Source organism: Canis aureus, chromosome 37 (assembly GCF_053574225.1).
Source record: "Canis aureus isolate CA01 chromosome 37, VMU_Caureus_v.1.0, whole genome shotgun sequence".
Taxonomy (NCBI): Eukaryota; Metazoa; Chordata; class Mammalia; order Carnivora; family Canidae; genus Canis; species Canis aureus.
In genome coordinates, this window is record NC_135647.1 from 15,789,298 (window position 1) to 15,812,497 (window position 23,200).

The following is a 23,200-nucleotide window of genomic DNA, read 5'->3' on the forward strand; positions in this document are numbered from 1 at the left end:
GGTCATGGGATAGAGCCCTGCTTTGGGCTCTCTGCCCAGCGGGGAGCCTGCTTCTTCCTTTCCCTCTGCCTCTTGCTCCCCCTGCTTGTGCGTGCATTCTTTCTGTCAAGTAAGTAAAAAACTTAAAAAAAAAAAAAAAAGAGAAAGAAGAGTCAGACGCTTAGGAGCCACGCAGGCTCCCAAGAGCCTTTATATATTTTGCCCAACGTAGACAAGATTAGTTGACTCTTCCGTGGTCACCTAGAGGAGAATATACTATTTTTTACTGGGGATCAGAGCTTCCTTTGCATAGTCTGTTATTTACCTAGAATAATTTTTCTCCTCCATTCTATCTGTAAACTCCTATTCATACTTGAAAGCCCATTTCAATGTTCATCTCTTCTGTGAAGTTTTCTGTCTGCACCACTGCAGTTTTCCCCCTCCTCTTTGGTCACCAAATATGTCATACTCTTCACTTAATCTCAAGGGAGCTCATGGGTTCAATAAAACTTCAATGGCCTTTACAGTGTGTATGATGGGCTAGGCTGGGGCAAATACTGTGTGGGGGATGGCACTTAGAAAACTCAAGTAACATTAAAGTTTATCTAGACCCCATTACATCATCTTTAAAGACCATATGCTACCTTCCAAAATGGGACATGGCCAAATGTTGGCAGGATACGCTTATAAGCTTTTAGCCAGGTCTTCCAGGCCCGTTCTTGAAAGGTAGCATAAGAAGCAGAAATAGATTTGCTATAATATTTGTACCTTCTCAGACACTGAGTCACCACGAATTACACACACATACACACCCTCACCCAAAGCCATTGGTTAGGGAACAGAGGACTTCCCTTATTGGGATTTGAAGCATTGTGAAATCTGGTTGCCCAAAGCAACACTCAGTTACCAGCCAGCTAACTGCTATATATTAGCAGTAAGATTTGTCTACCAACAAGTAAAAATAGATTTAGAGGAAATGAAAGTGCCCAAGAAGATAAACTCTGACTTCACCCACTTTCCTTTGTCCCCTTCCTATATACACACACACAGACACCCACCCATCCCTTGAAAAATAGCAGGGAGAATCAGAGTTTGACAGGGCACAGGGTGCCTCTGGTTTCTTCACTTATAAGCTCAATAAAGTATGACCATGTTTCAGAATTGTACATCTCTCTATAAAGATAATCTGAATTGAAATGATGTTCCGCCTCAATATGTGGCTTTTGGGCTGTGTGGAGAAGTGACCTTGCATCTAAATGGCTCACCCTCAAGAGTCAAGATGAATTCTACATCCTGGGGCAGTCTGGGTGGCCCAGCGGTTTAGCACCGCCTTCAGCCCAGGGCCTGATCCTGGAGACCTGGGATCAAGTCCCACATCTGGCTCCCTGCATGGAGCCTGCTTCTCCCTCTGCCTGTGTCTCTGCCTCTCTCTCTCTCTCTCTGTGTCTTTCATGAATAAATAAATGAAATCTTAAAAAAAAAAAAAAAGAATTCTACATCCTACACAGAATTTGAGGTCCTTGAGTGCTTAGGGGCAGGACTTTATGAGATCATTTTGGAAATGAGAAGTCTCCCCTCCCAGCCAAGCCACCCATGCCAGGGGAATGAGCAAAGTGTAACACCTCCCTAAAAATGTACAAAAGTCTTTTTTGTTTGGTCAATGCCAAGGCCTTCTAATTCAGTTGCAATTTGTCATAAAGCTCATAGATAGTGTGTATTTCTAAGAGTACATTAGTAACTTCTTATGAACCCACACCAGAGCAAACAGAGGTAATCTTCCTTCCTTTTTCAATGATTTCATGCTAAGTGACTGTGCTTATCAGAGTGAATAGGTCAGATATTGTGTGTGGTGTGATGTCTGGCTGAGTGGATAATGCTCTGTTTGTGAAGGAGATAAAAAGAATACATTGATTTATTTGATTTGATGATAGAACTCAGACTTAATATTGGTGGGACACATCTTTAAAAGCAGGCTTGTTTGAGCACTTTGTGGAAAATGCAGAGCAAGATCCCATCAGAAGTGGACTTGGTACTAAATAGTGCCATACACCCAGCTGTCGAGGCATGCTTCTAGAGAGGCATGCTGTTCCTGTTTACAGAGTCGCTTAGGACAGTGTGTCTTCTCCAAAAACTTCTATGTAATTCTGGTAACATCTGAAAAATACCAAGGAATCCTCTCTTTTTAACGGGGTTCCAGAGTAGATCAGTTTTTGGAGCAAAGAATCTTCAACATGCCACAATCACATCTGATTTATTTGAGTAAATTTTATTTGGTTTTCTTAAAGCAGGGCGTGCTTAAACCAGTTATTTATCATAATAGTTATTTATTTTCAAATTTACCCACTAACTGACTGTGTAGTCCTTAGCACGCTATGAAGTTAATCATTTTTCACGATAGCTTTAGGACTAAAGTGAGGGTAACCCAAAAGCACCCTGGAGCCCTGGCTTCATGTTAGGGACCTTATAGCCATAATCTCATCTGATCTTCTCAACAGCTTCAAAGGTGTTCCTTACAACCCCCTTACTTTATGGGGGAGGGATCTGAGGTCTGAGAGATTAGTTCACTTGCTGAAGGACATGCCTCTGCTAAGAGGCAGTCTCGCTAGTTGAACCCATGCCTGTCTGACTCTGAAGCTAATGATTTTTACATCCTGGCTAATGGTTGATGTTGCCAAGTCCTTAAAGTAAGAGGGCATGGTTAGGACAATTCACTAGCAAGTCCAGCTCATCGAGTCCTGGGTGTCCAGTGTCCAGTGTCGTCTTGGCCAGGAAGAATTAAAGTCACTTCAGAAAGCTCTCACCCCAGAGCTGAAGAGTAGCCTCTACGCTGAGACACTGTGAGTTGAGCTGCAGCGGGCAGTTTCATGGCAGGCTGATCTGGAAGTCCTAAGCAGATGATTAAGGTGATGTAAAGACCGAGGTATCGCTGAGAACATTGCTATGTTGGCTTTCTCTACCATTGGAAGCACTATCTTTTCAAATGACTTCATATTGGTCCAGATGGATAACATCATTTAACCAGACGCAGTAGTCCCAGACTCCCTTATCTCCAGTTTTGTTCTCACAGTTTCAGTTATCCATGGTCAGGCAGGATCCAGAAGCAAATGATCCTCCTTCTGACATACTGTCAATGCCTAGGCCACTCACCTCCCTTCAACTCATCACACAGGCATTTTATTGTCTCACATCAATGCAAGAAAGGTACATATAGTACGGTAAGACATTTTGAGAGAGAGAGAGACACCATGTTCACATAACTTTTATCATAGTATATTGTTATAATTGTTCTATTTTATTGTTAATCTCTGTGTTGAATTGATAAATTAAACTTTATCATAGGTATGAGTGTATAGGGGAAAAACATGGTATATATAGGGCTCAGTACTAACCACAGTTTCAGGCATCCACTGGGGGTCTTGGAACATATCCACCATGGAGGAAGAGAGACTACTGTACGGTTAAATCTCCCAGAATGAGCTTGCCAGGGAAAGCTGCACCCCCAAAATTTAAGATGCCCAGATTTCAAGATTTGCTTCTCAAACAAGGATGTGAGTTTCTCTCTGAAACCAGGAAAGTAATAAATTTCTAGTAAATTTCTAATCTGTCTTGCGAATGTAAGCACCGGGGCATTGAGAAAAGTAGTGTGGACCGTGGGACCCAGCCAACCAGATTCTTCTTGACTTCTCTGTCATTAACCAGCTGAATAACCTCTCTGAACTTCAGTTCCCTCAACTGTGAAATGGTGAGTAGGGCTGAATTATCTCTAATGGCCTTTGTTAAATTTTTATGATCCAGATATCCTTATCTGATTCTTTCCCAGAGTCACTTGAAAAGTTTAATAAAATGGCTTGACCTCAAGATGCTTAAAAAAAAAAAAATTAAAAAAAGAAAAGACACTCAGGCATTGGTATAAATTTCAAGTTGACCCCTTCAGTTTTGGCAAATCTTCCTCTTCTTTTAGGATGCAGCCTGCCTTCCCATCTAGAAACCGCAGTCACCTTTACAAGACTGAGCTGTGGCAATAGAAGGCAAGGAGCAGAGCAACACAGGAGGGAGGGTCGGGTATGCTGAGCCAGGGGAGACTCAGAGCTCGCAGTCCCATCCCTGAGAGTGAGAGCACTTCCCAAAGAGCAGCTTATAAAGGAGAACTCTCTCCCCTGCTTTGTTACCATAAGATAAGAGAGTGTTTCATCCGAGAACTCGTTATTTTCTGTCCATTTTCCTCTGTTTGAGCCTCTTGAATATGGCAGAGACGCTTGGTGGGTCAGGTGTGTCTCGAAGCGACAACCCTGTCGCAGCACCACCTACTGCCATGTGACTGGTCTGTCCCATCAGCTGCTACGTCTTGTCTCCCAGTGAAGCCATGAGAAGAGCTGAGTGCCCTACGTCCTTGGATCCAGAAATTCTCATGCCTGGCCCCCTCCTTTCCACGATCACATCCCGTTTCAGGCAGTCTGTGGGCATCTCTCTGAAATCCATTTCAAAATCTAGACGTAATGGCTGGTGTCCTGTTGCATTTATTTGGACATCGAAAGAACCAAAACGCTTATGGTTCTCCAAGAACATTGCAGGCCATGAGATCTAAAACATGACTTCGCTGTACCCAGCTCTGTCACGGGTCCCATTCAGCTTTGTCCAGAGAAAGATCTCAACCACTGCAGGAACCCAGACGTCATTCCCTGCCATGCTCTTCCACGTTAAATGCTCGGAGCTGCTCTTTGGCGCTTGGTCGCCCCATAACTAAATATTGCTTTAGCACTTGCTGCACAAAAAGCTTCCTGAAAGCAGCAGGGGAGGCGCGCTAGAGGCTTGACAATCGGGGCACTGTTTCCATTGAGTGGCTTGCCTCCTGAATGCTGTGTCAAATGAAAGTGACCCAAGAGCCCCGCTCCACTTCTGAGCCTTCGGTGGTGACTTTTTTCCTCATTTGGAAAACAGAGACCAGCCACGATGTAGATGTGGTGAGCAAAAGGCTTATTAGTTCTAGCATAAAGATCAGACATCAGAATGTCTTTGATGGAAAGGAAATCACTGCCCAAAAACAGAGGGGGAGAAGCCTCGCTGTGCAAAAGAGGGGCTTTAGGAAGGGTAAACCATGCACTTGGCCCATTGGGGTGTATTTTTCAGGCCAGACTCAGTTTTCATTATATTGTTGCTATGCGAATAATAAATGAGCTCACTGCTACACCCAAGCTGGGCAGAGAGAATTTATAGAGGATTAATAAATCCAGTGTAGGCAACATGTGGCTTTTCCTCTGGTCTTAGAAAAGAAACTAGTAATCTTGGATTTTAAACAGACAAGTCTCTATAACTTTGCAGTTTCTGAAAACTGGATCCAAGTTCTAACGGGCAGGCGGTGATAATAGTGATGTTTCTCTTCCTAAGGGTTTTCTTTAAAGGGAGAGGGTCACACAGTTCATGGGCTTTAAGACAAAGAGGTTATTATAAGGTCTAATAAATACCATGGTGGCTCTGTGAATGCTTTTTAAGGGCATTTACGTGAAATAAGTCCTTTCCAGCAGGCAGTTTTAGAAATCTAAATACTCTTGTTAAATGCATGAAACCCAGAGATAGTATAAATAAAACAGGGGGGCTAGGGGGATTAGCAATAGACAGGAAGCCATCTGATTTTTCCACTTATGCCAAGAAAACTGCAAATGGCTGATTTGCTAATCAGTGAGGCCTACTTTTGAATTCAGACAATCTTAGGTGCTGTTAATGGCAGGGTTATAAATCTGTACTTAATTATTATGGCACAGTGGCACTTTTTAACTTCTCATCAAGTACTCATTATATTTCCTGAGCCACCTGGTTGCCCAGTTCTTGACAAGGCCCTGGGGTGGAACACCGGGAGCCGGTTCTGTGTGTTCCTGCTCCACTGGACTGATGGGTAAACTCCAGGGGTCAATTATTGAGCCATTATCTGGATATCAGAAGAAAGGATTGCGTCATTCTGGCCATTTCTGTGTTGCTTTGGAATGGAGAGACTTAGACCCCGAGAATTAAATCACAGGACACAGAAACTCCCAACAGTTCCAAAAGACTCCTTCTTGCCCTTCCAAGTCGGATTTTTTTGTTATTTTTAAAAATTCTGTTAAAATTATTTTTTAAGAATTCTAGTTTTGTGATTTTTTTGTAATTGTTGCAACAGCCATCTAGCAAATGGAGAAGTATGAGCAGTAATAATGATGGTACCTGAGACCGGTTAACCTGTGCTCCTCCTCATCCCATCTCTGCCCCTCTTCTGTTCCACCCAGCTTTCTGTCAGAGAGTAGGGTTTTTCTGCTTCCTTCGTACTGTTTTTGCTCTTCTTTATGGTTGCTGCTAGCATGGCAGGAGGGAAGGAGTCAAAACAGGGTGGGTGGTGGAGGAGAGAGATGAAAAGTTGCCGTAAGTGCTGAGTGGTTGAGCTGGTGTCAGATGGAAGCATGGCACAACACAGCAGGACCTGAGACCCTACTAGTTGGCTTTCACAGGATTTTTGGGGTGGGGAGGGTCTGGCTTCATGGGTGGCACAGCCTGCCCCCCTCCCGCTTCCCACAGCACCCACTGAACTGGTAGCATGCAGCTGAGAAGCTCAAGTCTTCCTGACCTCAGGCCTCCATAGCAGCGAGGCCCCACTCCCAAGCACTCAACAGCGATCTTGGCTCTGAGGAGGTGAAGTAGGTGCCCAAGGAGACTTGCTGAGACTTTGACCCGAGTGGTACCATGTGAGCAGGCGTTGTCTTGAAAGTATTTTGCTTCTAGACATTCCAATTGGGTATGTGCCCTACTTCTTGGTGAGATCCTCTTGACAAACCCAGCTTGTGATCTTCCACTGAAAAGGCCTTGTCTGAAGAGAAATCCAATAAAGTGTCCTGGGTTTGGGACATTGCCATCTTTGTTCTGGATAAATAGGTTTATTTCTATGCCTCATAGAGCACTTTTTCTCCTGGGGCTTTCCACTGGAGTGTCTTGGGCTGTTACGGTGATAACTGTGACAATGGCAATGCTGATATGACCTGAGTGAAATGGTAACCCAAGTCAATCTACTGATAGTCATCGAGAACCAGTCTCTTGTCACTTAACTGCTTTGATGTGAAATTCCCATCGCCTCATAGACCTCACTGGGAACACTGTATGCATTTGTAAAGATTAATTTCTTTCTATTCCAGTCATATCTAAATGATTACATTTTGTTTTCTCCCATGGCTTAATCACGAAACATTTTGAAAGCAAACAGCCTTGAGATCTGTGACCACTAAGACACACAGACCACGTCCTCCTCACATTAGGAAGAAAGCAAAAATTGGCTGTTGTTTGTTTTTTTCCGCTGTCTCATCTCCCACGTTGTTGGGTATCTTTGTATGGTGGACACTGTATTTTTAAATATTTGTAAGAAATAACTTAAGGCCTATTAAGATGTTCTCTACATCCAGAGAGGATTTTATTTCCTTCTGCCAGCCTCCCAGTCACACATAAATCTAATTTCAGGCTTTGAGATGTTCTTACCAACCCTGATGAGTTAAAACCTGGCTTCAGCCCGTGCAAGGGTAGCTTCCCTTCTAGTTAATTCTCACGTTCACATGCAGCTTTTGGACTACCAACCCAAAGTGGGGATGGTTATCAGGGTCCCAACCTCAGTGAGTCCTTGTGTCCCATATTCCTCCCATACCTGAAGATGCTGTAAAAAGACACAGTGTGGCCGCTCAGACATCTGTCTCCGGTCAGCAAATGCCCCCAGGACAAAAACAGCCTTTGAATGGGAGTTTACCTCTATGAATTCATCTCTACTCCCAAATTTGGACCTGATCATTCTTTACTATCTTTTAGTGCTTTCATGCAATGAAGAAGATTTTTGAGTATCTTTTGCTCATCTTTTTAAAAAGCTGTCTTCAGTAGGATGGTTGATCTGAATTACCTGGTTCAAATTTAAGTCCAAAAGTAAAAGCTGTATAACCCAGGTGACAGTCCTCATAGAAATAACTAAGGCTGCAGGGGTTTACTCTATGCTGGGCACTTTCTGTACTTGATCTCATTTAATACACCAATAGCCTGTAAGTAGTATTATTTCCATTCTTGTAATGAGGAAACAGGCTTAGAATGGACAGATGCCTTGGTTGTGTTCTCACATGTGGTAGAGTCAGCTCTCCCTGAGCCTGGCTTATTTTCTCTCATCACTCTCCTCATCAGACCTAATCCTTTCCATGAGCTAAAGACCTAGTGTGACTATGGCCTCTACTGTACAGCTTCTCGAGACCCATGTCAGAATTCCTGTTCCTTTCTGTTGTATTTTATTTTTTAAGATTGTATTTATTTATTCATGAGAGACACACAGAGAGAGGTAGAGACACAGGCAGAGGGAGAAGCAGGCTCCCTGCAGGGAGCCCGATGTGAGACTTGATCCCAGATCCTGGGATCACGCCCTGAGCCAAAGGCAGACACTCAACCGCTGAGCCACCCAGGCATCCCTCTGTTGTATTTTCCTTCTGATATTAAGGTAAACTGCAGAGGTTGCTTTGATTTCTTCTTGCAAAACTCCCTGGTCTGTTTCTAGCTTGTGGCTGAGAACAACACAGATGTTCATGTTGCACGCAGGCTCTAGAGTGAGGAAAAGGAAACCATCTAGCAGCCTCTTTTGGCCTCCACAGGTGGTTTGCACCAAATACTGGTGCAGGTGATCATGCCTCCGTGGTTTACGACTTCTTGATTTTATCTAAAATTCACTCTGGTTTTTTGGCTTCCTCGCTTGCCTGATCTTACCACACATGGCTGATGAGAGCCAGTTCCAGCCTCTTTTCCTGTGGGTCACACTCATCCTAGAGCTGAATTCACCTGGAAACCAACCTAATCCTAGACAGCCAGATCTTGTTTCCCATCCAGTCCAGTTCCACACTATCTTGCTTAAGAAAAGCCTCGAGTTTTCCTTTAGTTCACAAATGTATTCAGTCAAGGCATTTATCCAAGCCCTACTACAGTCAAGGCACTGTGCTAGGTCCTGACGTGGATCTACAAATGAAGAAGAAATGGGCTCGGTCTCCACTGTGCCAGGAGAAGAAATGGAATGCCCTGGAACAGACCACAAGTGATAAGGACCATTAGAGATGTACAGATAACATGCTTACAGCGTTCTGAAGGGAAAGGTATTTTATCTGTTTGGGAAGGCCTCATGAGAGAGAGGCACTCAGCTTGGCCTTGAAAGTCGGATAAAATTTTAAGTATGAGGAAAGGAAGAAGAGTATCTTGGACAAAGCAGTGTGAGGAAAGGCACAGAGGAGTGGCAGGCAGGGCGCAGGTATAAAATGGTACAGTTCAGTCTTCCCAAGGAATGGGATTGGTAAAGGGCTTTCGGGGCTCTGGCCTTAGAAACTTAGAAACACATCCAGGGAGGAGGGCAGAAATAAGTAGATGAAGGCAAGACTGGCACCCTGGGGGCCACAGATAGATTTGGTTTGGTCAAGATGCTGTTTGAAATATTTGAGCCAATTCTGGAAATCAGATTTCATATTTTAAAAAAAGTCCAGATTTCTGGCTTCTCCTGAAAATTTAAGAGACTTAGCAACACAGCGTGTATTTTTTTCAGGATGGCAGTTGGCTGGAGCTGAGGAGTGGCTGCTTTCTTCTAGGAGGCTATGAGTTCTGTCTCCCCAGTGCAAAATCCCAGCTCGTTTCTCCCTTGGCCTCACCTGCTCGGCCCCGCAGGCATCTTAAGCATCAGGCTCTTGCTTGGCTACAGGTGCAAGGCCTGGCCAAGGACTGGGGAGGTGGGAGTGGCACAGCCCAAGGGCCTCTCTTCCAGCTCACTGACTCACACACGTGGGTTGTCAGTGTCCCCTGGCCCTCACTGCCACCCTGAACGTGGGCTCCTCTTCTTTAAAATTTCAGCATGTGGAACTCCTGGGTGGCTCAGCGGTTGAGCGCCTGCCTTCGGCTCAGGGCGTGATCCTGGAGACCCAGGATCGAGTCCCACATCAGGCTCCCTGCATGGAGCCTGCTTCTCCCTCTGCCTGTGTCTCTGCCTCTCTTTCTCTCTCTCTCTCTCTCTCATAAATAAATAAAATCTTTTCCAAAAAAATGAAAAAATTTCAGCATGCACAGCTCTCAAAACGATGAGACAGGGAGGTATTTAAATCATCTCGTAAAGCAGCTAGTGGTGTGAATCAAACACACCACAGTGCGTGGTGGGGCGCGCTGTGCGTGATGGCCTGCTTTTAGGCAAGCACATACTTAGAGCACTAACCTAACCCCAGTCTCTGGACTTTGTAGATGCCAGGATGCCACCCCCCTGTGAGACTTATTAAATGGACTATTCCTTTCCTCAATTTCTACATCTGCCCTTCTCATCTCAAAGTGCCCAACTTCAGACTTTTCAGTTAGTTGGCAAGAATAGCATACTAACATCTGAGGAACAGTCAAGATTCTTCCCCGGGGGCAGAAAATCCACATTTGGAAAATGCTAATCATCTGCCAGGGTCATCAGGACAGGGGTTGCAGGAGCCCCAGGAATCCCTCTTCCTCGCCCCATTTGCATCAACTCTAAGGAATAAGAGGTCAGTTTGGTAGTTCCCAAAGTGAAGCCTTTGTAACTATAAATAAATACACAGAACACAAGGAAAGCACGAAAGAAAAACAAACGGAAGGAGAAAGGAAATGAAAAACCTGACTTCAGCTCATTGAGAAAATTAGGTTTGAAATGCCCTTTCTGTAGCGAGTCCCTCAGCGCCTTGCTGCGCAAACGCCCAGGAGAACCCTTCCAAAATTCACTCCCCCTTAGCTCGGCCTTGGTGTTCCTCGTAGGCTGAGGTTCAGTATTTCTGGGACAGTAGGAAGGTTTTTGTGGACTTTGTCAAGCAGGAAGACATGACCTGCTTAGAAAGTATCCATGACCACAAAACTGGATACTTTCTAAGGTACAGAACAGTCAGCACTTTCCCCCCCAGGAGAACACACAGTTGGCATGAGAGTCACCCAAGCGACGGGTGGAGGAAAAGAATGTGCAAAGTAGAAGACTTCCCGCTCCTCGTTCCTTCAGATGTTCACAGAGTGCATCGCTCTACGCCAGGGATGCATCTGACCAGATGCAAAACGCTGGTCCCTTTTAAATGCTATTTGTGGACCAGCGTGCATTAGATGGTACCGTCGGGAATGCTGGAATCGGGGAGAGATTGTATTTTGTTGGCTTTCTCCCTCTGCGGTTTGCGCCATCTGTTTCTTTTAATGCATAAACAAGGAAAATGACTGGCTTGGAATGCAAAGTTTTTAAAAACCAGATGACCACAGGCATCCTCTAAATGAGAAAGAGAGAGCAAGTTGAGGTTCTGTGACATTTGTCAGGAAGCGAGATGTTAAATACCGGGAAGCGCGGATGCTCTCTGCCAGGGCAGATCCACCAAGGCAAGGAAAAGCTTTGCCTATGACCCTGCCTTTCTGAGGTCTTGCCATATGTTTACATTTCACCAGGGACTATTTTCAGATCCCGGCACCCCCACCTCTATCTCCCAGCCTCCCTTCCCGTGTTTAAACTAAGGATGGAAACGCTCAGCTGGCCTTCAGCATAACCAGCCTTGGTTTTCCATTAGCATTATTACTGGCTTGGCAACCTTGGACAGAATCCGCTCTTAGAAACTTTCAGACTGAACAAAAGCTGTGCTGTGTGCAGGTTCTCTTACGAAGCCAAAATAGAGAGCTATAAATAGAGGGGCTGAGGAGATAAACTCAGAGAAGATACTTTACTTCTCTCCTGGATAATAGCGAGTGGGAAAAAAAAAAAATCCTATAAGGGCAGGAGGAAGACAGTGCATTTTTCTTGAGCAAAGGGCATGCTGCTTTTAAAAGGAAGATTTGCTCTGCACAATCCAGTGGCCAGTGTATAAATGGTTCTGTATGCTCCATGCCAACAATCTTTAAAGCCATAGATGCTTAAAAAAAAAAAAAAAAAAAAAAAAAAACCATGGCAGTGGAGAGATCTGATGGGATAGTGGCTGTGTACAAATCTTTACCTTCATTGCAAGAAGTAATCAGCTGCAAGCACCGGGGATTTCAGCATTTTAGAGCTCCCGGGGAGAGGGGCATTGGTGCATCTGGCTGAGTTCCACCTACTTCAGCATGAGACGGACACCGAGCATTTTTCACATAGTTTTGTAGGCAGCCCGACGCCAGAATTTTCACATTAGAGAAAGGATCAAAGATGACAGTTTCTTAGGGAAGAACCAACTCTGCCTAATTTACAATGCCCCTTCTCCTAAAAAAAAATAAAAATAAATAAATAAGACTTCATGGGCAATACTAAGAGGGGCTTTGTTAGTCATTTGGAAGGGCCTGCATTAGATAGAAACAAGACCCTGGTCATTTAGAAGTCCTTGGAGGACTAAATACGTTTCCAAATGAGTTTAAGTTCAAATAATTTCTCTACCCGTACTTAGGACACAGTGAAGGATGGTAGATAGGAAAATACGAGCCTGTCGGGTGAGGTTCGTTTCATTGGCATTGGTTCTAGATGCCAGAGTTGTGATGAGTGTGTTTGACTTCCCACATCCCTTGGACATAGGTACTGTCTGGGATGTCTGCTTCCCTGGTAGAAATGAGAAAAGGGTTAGAGACCTTGAACTCTGTTCCTGGTGACTCTCAACCCAGTCTGTCATTTGTTTCAAAGGTTAGATTGAAAGCTCCTGGAGGCTTCCGAGAGCAGCACTGCTTGAGCGTTCGCTTCATATAAGTACTCTAGTGACCTATGGAATTTTAGTTATAATAATAATCATGTCACATGAAGAGGCGTCCTGGGGAAGGTATGAGAGGAATTTTAAGTAGTTCAACTCTCTATTTGCATTCTTCTCTTGACAAATAGTTTCAGAGCCTTTAAAAAAAATCGTGGGGTTTTTTTTCCCCATTAGGCTATGTTTTTGGTGCTTCTAAGGGATGATCTAGGACCTTCATAATTTAAAAATGATTCTCCCCTAAGGTACATACTTGGGATTGAGACTTTGACCAGCTTTGTCATTAGGAGGAAGAGGGTTGGAGCTGTTTCAGGGATTTGTTCTTTATTGGGATTCAAGAGGGGGTTTAAAAGTGTTCTGACCTGATGTCTCCTTGTCTCCTTCGTTTTCTCTTCCCTTCCTTGTTTTTCTTTCTTTCTTTTTATGGGAGATAGGTGATGGAGGAGAGTGCCTGGTTAGGAGTCTAAAAGATTCACTCAGGACTGTGGTTCAGAAGTTTACACCCTCTTTGTCTTCCTGCCCACAGGTGGTAACCCCAGTGAGGACAGGCCAGGGCTATGTGTACGAGTACCCGTCCAGACACCAAAAGGACATCTACGACATCCCTCCTTCCCACACCACTCAAGGGGTACGTACCAGGACCGTGGTCACCCGGGGAGGGGAACACTTCAGGGTGGCATCCCTCAGGGCTTCAGAGCAAAGGGATGTTCACAAATTATGCATGTTTCACATGATGCTCTATTTAGGTTATCATCCAGAAGCCATTTTCACCAAAGCTGTTCAAATTATGTTTTCGGGATTTGCCTTCTCAGGAGGCCCTAGGCTTTTATCTGACAAAGCTTTTGTTGCTTATCATTTTCCTTCGGGAAGTGTAAGATTTAAACTATAGTTCAAAGTACAGGCAGTGTAGATAATTTCACATAGGGTCACTTTTATACTCAATCTAAGTCAAAGTATATGAAATATAAAAAGAAAAATCCTATCAACCCCTTATGACATAGTGTGGCTAAAGAGCAAGGTTGTACATGTAACGTGGCAAATAAACCCATAATGAAAGGCTTAGCAGATTAAGAAATGACAAGGATACAATATTTCTATTCTGGGTAAAGCAAGTGTATTCTCTTCAGGTGTATGACATCCCTCCGTCATCTGTGAAAGTCCCTGTGTTCTCACTGCCAGTGGGAGAGATAAAACCTCAAGGCGTCTATGACATCCCTCCTACTAAAGGGGTAAGTGAATTTCCTACGAGCAGCAAAAAAAGGTGTGTGTGTGTGTGTGTGTGTTTGTTGGGATGAAACAAGAAGGGCAAACCAAAGGGGAAAAACTAGTCTTTATGAGAGAGTGAATGGGAGGAAGGAAAGGCCATAGTTAGTGATAAGTCTAAGGATTCCAGGGGTGCCTGGCTGGCTCAGTCAGTGGAGCATTTGACTCTTGATCTCAGGGTCATGAGTTTGAGCCCCACAGTGGGTACAGAGATTACTTTAAAAAAAAAAAAGGAAAGGAAAAAAAATCTCAAAGAGAAGTCTAAGGATTCCATATTTACGGGATTCCGTAAAATAATTCAGTTTGGCAAGCAATGAATATATCTCATTTTTATTAGAAGTGTTACAGCGTCCTCAGTTCGTAGACTGGGGTTGCTGCGTCTGATGCACTCTGTTACCCGCTGGGGTATTCCTGCACAGCAAGCGTAGTTATCCTTATCGTGCAGAGAAGGGAGCTGTGTGTGGAGACATTTAAGCCACTTATTCAGCATCTCATGGCCCATAGATGCAGGGAGAAACCTCAGGTCTTCTGACACCTGGTCCTGTGTGTGCACGCACAGTCTGCCTCCCCGGCTGGATCAGCCGAGGAAGGAGACCCCAGGACGTGGTCAGAAATGCGGGGCTGGGCCCCAGGGAGAGCAACTCAGCCAGGAAGGTTCCACACACAGGCAGCACTGAGGCCATGGGAAGGACGGTCCTGTCAAAGGATGAAGGAAGTGAGAACAGAACAGAGCAGAGCCTTGGGAACCACCGGCCATAAGTGAGTAGAAGGTGGAAGACAAGAGCCAGTGATTCGGACTGAGAAATCGGGCCTCGTTTTCATGTCCTTTTCAGTTTCTGCATGTTCACATGAGCCAGCTGAACAAATAATAACTCCTTTTCCTACTCCCTTTTCAGTTATATGCCATTCCACCCTCTGCTTGCCGAGATGAAGCAGGGCTTCGGGAAAAAGAGTATGATTTCCCCCCTCCAATGAGACAAGCTGGGAGGCTGGACGTCAGGCCCGAGGGCGTTTATGACATCCCCCCAACCAGCACCAAGCCCACTGGGAAGGACCTTCACATAAAATATAACTGTGATGCTCCGGGGGCCGCCGAACTGGCCACACGAAGACACCAAAGCGTCTTGCTGAACCACGCGCCCTCACAGCTGGGACAGTCACCGGGCGCCCAGAACGATGCCTACGATGTCCCCCGAGGGGTTCAGTTTCTGGAGCCACCAGCAGAAACCAGTGAGAAAGCAAACCCTGAAGAAAGAGACGGTGTCTACGATGTCCCTCTGCACAACCCACCCGATGCCAAAGGCTCTCAGGACGTGGTGGATGGTATGAACCGGTTATCTTTCTCCAGCACGGGCAGCACCAGGAGCAACATGTCCACATCCTCCACCACCTCCAAGGAATCTTCGGTGTCAGCCTCCCCATCTCAGGACAAAAGGCTCTTACTGGACCCAGACACAGCCATTGAGAGACTTCACCGGCTGCAGCAGACCTTGGAGGTGGGCGTCTCCAGCCTCATGGCCCTGGTCACCACGGACTGGCGGTGTTACGGATACATGGACCGCCACATCAACGAGATCCGCACCTCGGTGGACAAGGTGGAGCTGTTCGTGAGGGACTACCTCCATTTCGCCAGGGGGGCCGTGGCAAATGCTTCCTGCCTCCCCGAACTCACCCTCCACAACAAAATGAAGCGGGAGCTCCAAAGAGTGGAAGACTCCCACCAGATTCTGAGCCAGACCAGCCACGACTTAAATGAGTGCAGCTGGTCCCTGAATATTCTGGCTGTCAACAAGCCCCAGAACAAGTGTGATGACCTGGACCGGTTTGTGATGGTGGCAAAGACAGTGCCCGATGACGCCAAGCAGCTCACCACGACCATCAATACCAACGCCGAGGCCCTCTTTAGACCAGGCCCTGGCAGCTCGCATGTGAAGAGCGGGTCTGAGAACATCATGAACTCCACAGAGTACCCACACGCTGCATCCCAGATGCCTCTGCTGCATCCTGGGGACCACAAGGCTCAAGGCCTCAACAAGCCCCTGCCCCCAAGCCTGGGTAAGGACCAGCCTCCTGACTGCAGCAGCAGCGATGGCTCTGAAAGGAGCTGGATGGATGATTATGACTACGTCCACCTACAGGTAAGGAAACCAGGCCTCATAAAGCGCCTGTTTTCGCATTCAAGGAGCCTGAGGCTGATGGGTGTTCGGCTATTAGGCTGACCTGCCAGAGGCAAGAACATGATTAACAGTTCCCAAGCGGGATTAGTAGTTCATGTATGGAGGCGACATTGTACGGTAGGAAGGGTGCGGAGTCCTCAGTTCCAGACCTTTCCCTGACACTAACTGTGTGTTATTGAACCTCCCTGGGCTGTTATTATTTCTTCATTTGCAAAGTGAATGAAGCACAGGGTTGGAGTGACCCATTGGTATGCCCCAGGCAAGCAGGAGGAAGACTCCCCAAATAGGAAAGTAGGCCCTCAGATAAACACGGCAGCTCCACCTCTATTTGCATTTTATGGTAATAGAGTTCTGCATGGTATTTTATTTGAAAAGGGAAGGAGGCCCTGGTAAGAAAAAAAAAATACGAAAACCCTAGACAAGAGAATTTCTAGGTCCCTTCAGCTCTATAATGTGTGTGTGTTTATGTGTGTTTAATTACTTACAGAAAAACTTCACCCCACCTCAGGTTTAGCTTGAGGAACATTGGGCATTTGTCAATTGACCTAGAACTTCACCAGCACATGGAAAATTGGGCAGGCTCAGTCTGCCTCCTACAAGTGGAAAGTCTGCCAAGTTGACCTGGGATCACTGTCACTTTGGGAAAGTCAAACATGCAACCAAGATCCATTATTTAGAACTTGGCGTACTATCTCCTTTGGCCATTCTTTTCAGTTGACTGAGAGGGATGGATCATCCTGGGAACTGTGCATTCAGGAGACTGGGGAAGGGAGAGAGCGGAGCCCCCTTCCCACTCCCCACTGCTAAGGAAAGGTATAGGGAGAGAGTAGATGGGGGCATGCACCATTCCCCTGGTGGGTTGTTCAACTCGCATGTTGGGAAATACTAGAAACCAGGGGTGCAGTGTGGACCCCATTTAGACCTGTGTTAGGAGGCTTATGGGTTTGCAGATAACCTATTAGAAAAGAACCCTGAGAAATAGTACTGCTTAAGGAGGTTTGAAGGGGATTGTGGATCTCCCAAAACGGTAAAGTGGTGCAGAGATGGTGGCACACCACATGGAAACAGATTTTAGTTTTCTGCTCTTCCCTACACAGCAGCTCGGGAAGTCTGGTAGGCAAGTCCACCCTCCCAGGCTGGTGTTCACAGGGCCTAACAGGGCCTAACAGGGCCAAGGCAATGGAAAACAAAAGAGTATTTATACATTTGTCAATGGAAATGTTAGCACAAGTGAATCACAGGGGTGATAAAATGTTTTCTTTATGTTGAAAAATAATAGGGTAAGGAGGAGTTTGAGAGGCAACAGAAGGAGCTGTTGGAAAAGGAGAATATCATCAAACAGAACAAGCTGCAGCTGGAGCATCATCAGGTAAGCCCAGCCAGGACAGAACCTGCCTGGTTGTGTGGATTTCCCGCTTTGTAGGAAAGGTAGCACTCCAGAAGATCCTGATTCTGATCCTTCCAGCATACATGGGCATAAATAAGCTCCAAGGCTCCAAGCGCCTGAGTGGCTCAATCAGTTAAGCATCTGACTCTTAGTTTCAGCTCAGGTTGTGATCTCAGGGTTGTGAGATCAAGCCCCATGTTGGCTCCATGCTCAGCATGGAGTCTGCTTGGAATTCTCTCTCCTCTCCCTCTGCCTCCCTCTGCACTCTCTTTCTCTCTCTCAAATAAATAAATACATCTTTAAAAAAAATAATAAGCCTCAAGGCTTATAAGAGGGGATAAGAACAAAGAGAAAATTTATGGCTTTAGTAATCCAGATGGTTATGTCCAAACAGCCATTTCTCCAGGCTACTTCTGTACACTTAACATATTAGGACTCATGGGACGCCTTCAGCTCAGGGTGTGATCCTGGGGTCCTGGGATCAAGTCCTACATCGGGCTCCCTGCAGGGAGCCTGTGTCTCTGCCTCTCTCTCTCTCTGTGTGTCTCTCATGAATAAATAAATAAAATCTTAAAAAAAAAAGACATATTAAGACTCTTTAGGTTAATGCTCTTGGTTTCAAGAAGCAAGTCCTAGTCAAGCTAGCCCAAGCAAACAGGTTTTATAGTAAGGCCATAGTAGGGGAATACAGGAACAGAAAATACAGATATAGCCAAGTCCGATGAGAGCTAGGACTATAAATTCTCCTTCCTTCTTATACCTCATTTGCTTTGCTCTAGATCTGCTTCCTTCTCCTCTATTTTCTGAGAGTTTCCTCTGCGTATCTACTCATTCGGCCCCCTTGAGCTTTACAGAACCCATCAGTGGCCATTCAAAGTCCTTTCCACAGATGGCTTTTCATCTCAGCTTCCTCTGTTGGATAGCCCCTTACTGTGGTTCATCAAATTCCTTTAAAAAAAAAAAAAAGAGTCATATTGTGCTCTATCTATCTATCTATCTATCTACCTATCATCTCCTACAACACAAGCCTATGGCTAGGCTATTCTTGGTCCCATCTAAAAGAACAAGGGCAGGATCAAATGTGTCCAAACCCTTAAACAGGGGATTTTGGCAAGGCAGTTTGTTCACTCAAAAGTTGGCCATGAATGGGGTTGATAAGGTATTGCTGATACAAGGGCATAAAAATAAAGAGTAATGGGTTGAGGATTTAGATGCTTTCTAAGTTGAAATGGTATGTAGAGACATGAACTGTCACACTCCACTCAGGAAACTCATTTCCTTTTTTTAAGATATTTTATTTTATTTTATTTTATTTTATTTTATTTTATTTTGAGAGAGAGTACAAGAGTGTGAGCAGGGTTGGGGGGAGGGGCAGAGGGAAAGGGAGAGAGAGAATCTCAAGCAGACTCCTTACTGAGTGGGGAGCCCAATATATGGGGCTTGATCTCACAACCCTGAGATCATGACCTGAGCCAAAACCAAGAGTTGGATGCCTAACCGACGGAGTCACCCAGGCACCTCAGGAAACCAGAGTTCTAACCCTTGCTTTCTGACTAGCCAACTGTGTGACCTTAGGCAAATCTTAACCTCCCTGAATTTGTTACTTCTCTATAAAAATAGCCCCATGTCTCCATCTAATAAGATATTATATTTATGAACATATTTGCAGGAGCATAATTGAAATATCTTCAAACATCACCCTATATCTCTTTTTTTTTTTTTTTCACCCTATATCTCTTTATGTCTGCTTTGGCATTTGGCCAAATGCCCTTCTGCAGGGCTTTAGGGAGCATGTTGAAACCATAGCAATTCCTATGAAGAAAGCAGACTCTGTTGAAAAGTAAAGCTCGCTGTGCCTTTCTTGGAGGAGAAGCTGGATGAGGCTATCCCTACTCTGACTGAGCTCTACCTCAGAGCACAAGCCCTGAGCCCTAAGCTCATATCACAGGTCATCCTTACCTGCAGAAGAACGTCTCTCCTGAGACTTGGTGGAAGAGTATGAGAATATTCTAACTGCAGTCTAAGTCCTACAGCAGTTGGGAGCAGTGAGGAAAGAAGACAGCTAACACCCTGAGTCTGACCGCATGTGAGGTTCTTTTCTTTCAAAAAGAGGGTGACTAAGTGCTACGATGCACAATTAGCATTCAGATTCCCTTAGAGATGCTCTTTTCCACAGTGTGCAGATATTTATACGCGATAGTCTCTCCCATAGGGCTGCATAGTAACATTTACAAATCTTGACTCAAAAAGTAGGAGACACAGAGAGGGATCATGGATTGTCATTTATCTAAGAGCCCGGAAGGGATAGAGTCAAGGCTTTCCCAGAGAAGGAGCCAACGGTCAGTGATTTACCTGATGAAGAGATCCCTCCATTTGACTTTCCCTCGCCACCACTCAACGTCCAATAAACATTTACATGGAGACTATGATATACCAAACGCCATTCTGAGCACTTTGTAAATGTTAACTCAGGGAACTTTCATAAAGGTGCAGGTAACAGAGCTGAGTAGCAATGCAAGCTGCCTTCCAGCCTTAGGACAGAAGAGCCAACACCCAACCACAGGGGCCTGCGCTGGAGGATTCCTTAGGGATCTTCTTTCTCAGCCTCTGCATTTTACACTTGAGGAAAGCAACACCTCCCATCTAATGAGCACTTGCTTCTTAGTAGGGATTAAAATCCCTGTCCAGGCCCTGGCTAATGTCCAGCACAGCACACTGCCTTCCCCTTCACAAAATCTGCTTTTTTTTCTCCCTTTGCAGCTAAGTCAGTTCCAGTTGTTGGAACAAGAAATCACCAAGCCCGTGGAGAATGACATCTCAAAGTGGAAGCCCTCTCAGAGCCTCCCGACCACCAACAGCAGCGTGGGCGCTCAGGATAGGCAGCTGCTCTGCTTCTACTACGACCAGTGCGAGACCCATTACATCTCCCTCCTCAACGCCATCGACGCCCTCTTCAGCTGTGTCAGCTCAGCGCAGCCCCCGCGCATCTTCGTGGCCCACAGCAAGTTTGTCATCCTGAGCGCACACAAACTGGTGTTCATTGGGGACACGCTGACGCGGCAGGTGGCTGCCCAGGACATTCGCAACAAAGTGATGAACTCCAGCAACCAGCTCTGCGAGCAGCTCAAGACTATAGTGATGGCAACCAAGATGGCGGCCCTCCATTACCCCAGCACCACGGCCCTGCAGGAGATGGTGCACCAAGTGACAGACCTGTCCAGGAATGCCCAGCTCTTCAAGCGCTCTTTGCTGGAGATGGCAACCTTCTGAGGGGAGGAGGAGAAAAGGGGGACTGAGTGCGCTACTAAGGAAAACTGGAAATGCTATCTGGTTTTTGTACATGTTATCTATTTTTGTAGATAATTTTATATGAAAATGAAATATTTTAACATTTTATGGGTTAGACAACATTCAGAAATTCAGGGAGCTAGAGGGGGAATTTTTTTTTCCTGTGTGGTTCTTACATAAACACATCTAAGGCATAAACTGTACAGAAACTTGTCCACGTGCGTGTGTATGCCTGTGTATTCATGTTCGTTTGTAGATGTTTGTCCGATACATTCCATTAGAAAACATGAATGAAGAAGCACCTTAGTAAGCACGTCCTAATGCTGCATCTTTTTTCTTTTTTAGGAAACATACCAGCTAGTTGTAATATTGCTCTATATATACTAGCAATTATTCTGAGCCTGTCACTTCCAAGTCCGGGAAGCACAGTATACATATCAGTGTTCACCTTCCAATAATAAGGCATAGTATGAACTTGCTCTTGTTCTGAAACCTGTTTCAAAATTGACCATGTTGGGCCCATTGTGGCAAAATGCCTCACTTCTGATTGAAAAAGCCCTTTTATAAAAGAGAAGTTTCAGGAAGTATATGTTAACCCAAACGCTGAAATAGGCAGAGACCATATCCCTAGGTAGGGCCGGGTTGTTTCAACACAGAGAAGACATTGCACTAGAAGGAGTTCACATGGTTCCCCAGGACTTTTTGATTGCATTTATGAGACACTTGGCCAAGAGGTTTTCTAAAGGGTGTTTCAAGATTTGCAAAAACCATATTACTGGGCAGCCCTGGTGGCGCAGCGGTTTGGCACCGCCTGCAGCCTCGGGTGTGATCCTGGAGACCCATGTTGGGTTCCCTGCATGGAGCCTACTTCTCCCTCTGCCTGTGTCTCTGCCTCCCAATCTCTCTCTCTCTCTCTGAATAAAATAAATAAATCTTAAAAAAAAAAAAACCCGTATTACTTGCAGCAGGAATTCATAAAGGCATCAGACTATGATTGTCCATAAAAAGAAGGGATGGTTGGGATCCCTGGGTGGCGCAGCGGTTTGGCGCCTGCCTTTGGCCCAGGGCGCGATCCTGGAGACCCGGGATCGAATCCCACGTCAGGCTCCCGGTGCATGGAGCCTGCTTCTCCCTCTGCCTGTGTCTCTGCCTCTCTCTCTCTCTCTCTCTCTGTGTGACTATCATAAATAAATAAAAATTAAAAAAAAAAAAAAAAAAAAGAAGGGATGGTTGCATCTGCCAGTTGTAAACAGAGGCCCTTCTGACTCCCAGCATTCACTTCAGTGCTATTACCTCCATTACCTTAGGAAAATCAGCCAGTTCCTTGGTCACTTAAAGGTTAGAGCCACCAGGCCACATCCTATTTCAAAGGGAGTCCTTGCCTGATCATGCACCCTCCTTAAAACATGCAGCTGGTGACCTGAAACTCAGCCCATCCAGTCTTTATAATTCTCCCTGGCCCATGACCCTGTGTACACAGCCCACCACCATCTTATAGTTCATCACAGCACCCATTCCAAGTGTGTCTCTTACACTGCGGATGTTGACACAGCACAGACGCACCCAGAAGCTGTCAGATTCGTTTTGGGGGCAAATGAAATACTTCCTACCTAGTGGGTTAATGTATCCACATATTACCAAGTCAGGAAGCATGTTATCTACAGACTTTCAGTCCAGTTGTTTTTTAATGGTTTTAGCCTAGTCTATTTGAAAACATTTTTATTTGCAATATATTCCCTGACTTAATCAAGCTTGCTTTAAACAACCAAACCATTGGAACAGGAAAGGATTTAAGAGAGAAGAACATGTGATCTAAGTGTGAGAAAAAAAATCACAGAAGGTGCTTTTTGGAACAACTGTTATTGTTGTTCTCCGAGTTCTGCTCTGTCAAAAGATGATTAAAAGTTGTATTGTTATATGACAAGTAAGCATGGGGGGAGAAAGGAGATTGCTGAAAACCAGCTAAGCAGGAGTTGAAAGGTGTCCCTATAGGGCTCATTGTATAACGTGTGTTTCTTAGGTGATGACAGACTTGTTCTAAGCTAAGTGGTGACATTTCACGCTTTCAAAACCAAAATGTTCAATCTGTATTATTCTCTTTCCCATGTTGTATATAAAGGATATTTTTAAATCATTAAATTTTTAGATCTCGATTTCCATAGGCACTGGGTTTTCTTTATTCCTCTCTTTGTCACAGCATTGCATGCTGGCTAATTGAGCCCTTTTAATATAGAGAGTTAAATTACGGTTACTGTATCAGTACTATAGATCTAGATTGTTTAGGAAAATTGAGAGTCATTTTTTCATTTTGTATCACTTCAGAGTACATTTACAGTTGAAGAAAATTCTGGAATCTGTGAACATTGCCAAACCCAAATATCTGGAACAGGCTTAGCTTTAGCAGAGAGCCTATA

At 45.1% G+C, this 23,200-nt stretch overlaps 1 protein-coding gene across 2 annotated transcripts in view; it reads left to right on the forward strand.

The window, feature by feature from the left end:
- The window catches only part of NEDD9 (neural precursor cell expressed, developmentally down-regulated 9), a 182,939-nt gene extending 161,174 nt beyond the window's left edge, over positions 1-21,765 (forward strand). For both annotated transcript variants that reach the window (XM_077886187.1, XM_077886185.1), the window contains 5 exons: positions 13,198-13,299; positions 13,799-13,900; positions 14,831-16,072; positions 17,391-17,480; positions 20,259-21,765. In XM_077886187.1, coding sequence (XP_077742313.1) covers positions 13,198-13,299; positions 13,799-13,900; positions 14,831-16,072; positions 17,391-17,480; positions 20,259-20,768 — 2,046 coding nt within the window. In that variant the 3' untranslated portion in view covers positions 20,769-21,765. The remainder of the gene's footprint in view (positions 1-13,197; positions 13,300-13,798; positions 13,901-14,830; positions 16,073-17,390; positions 17,481-20,258) is intronic.
- The last annotated feature ends 1,435 nt before the right edge of the window (positions 21,766-23,200 follow it).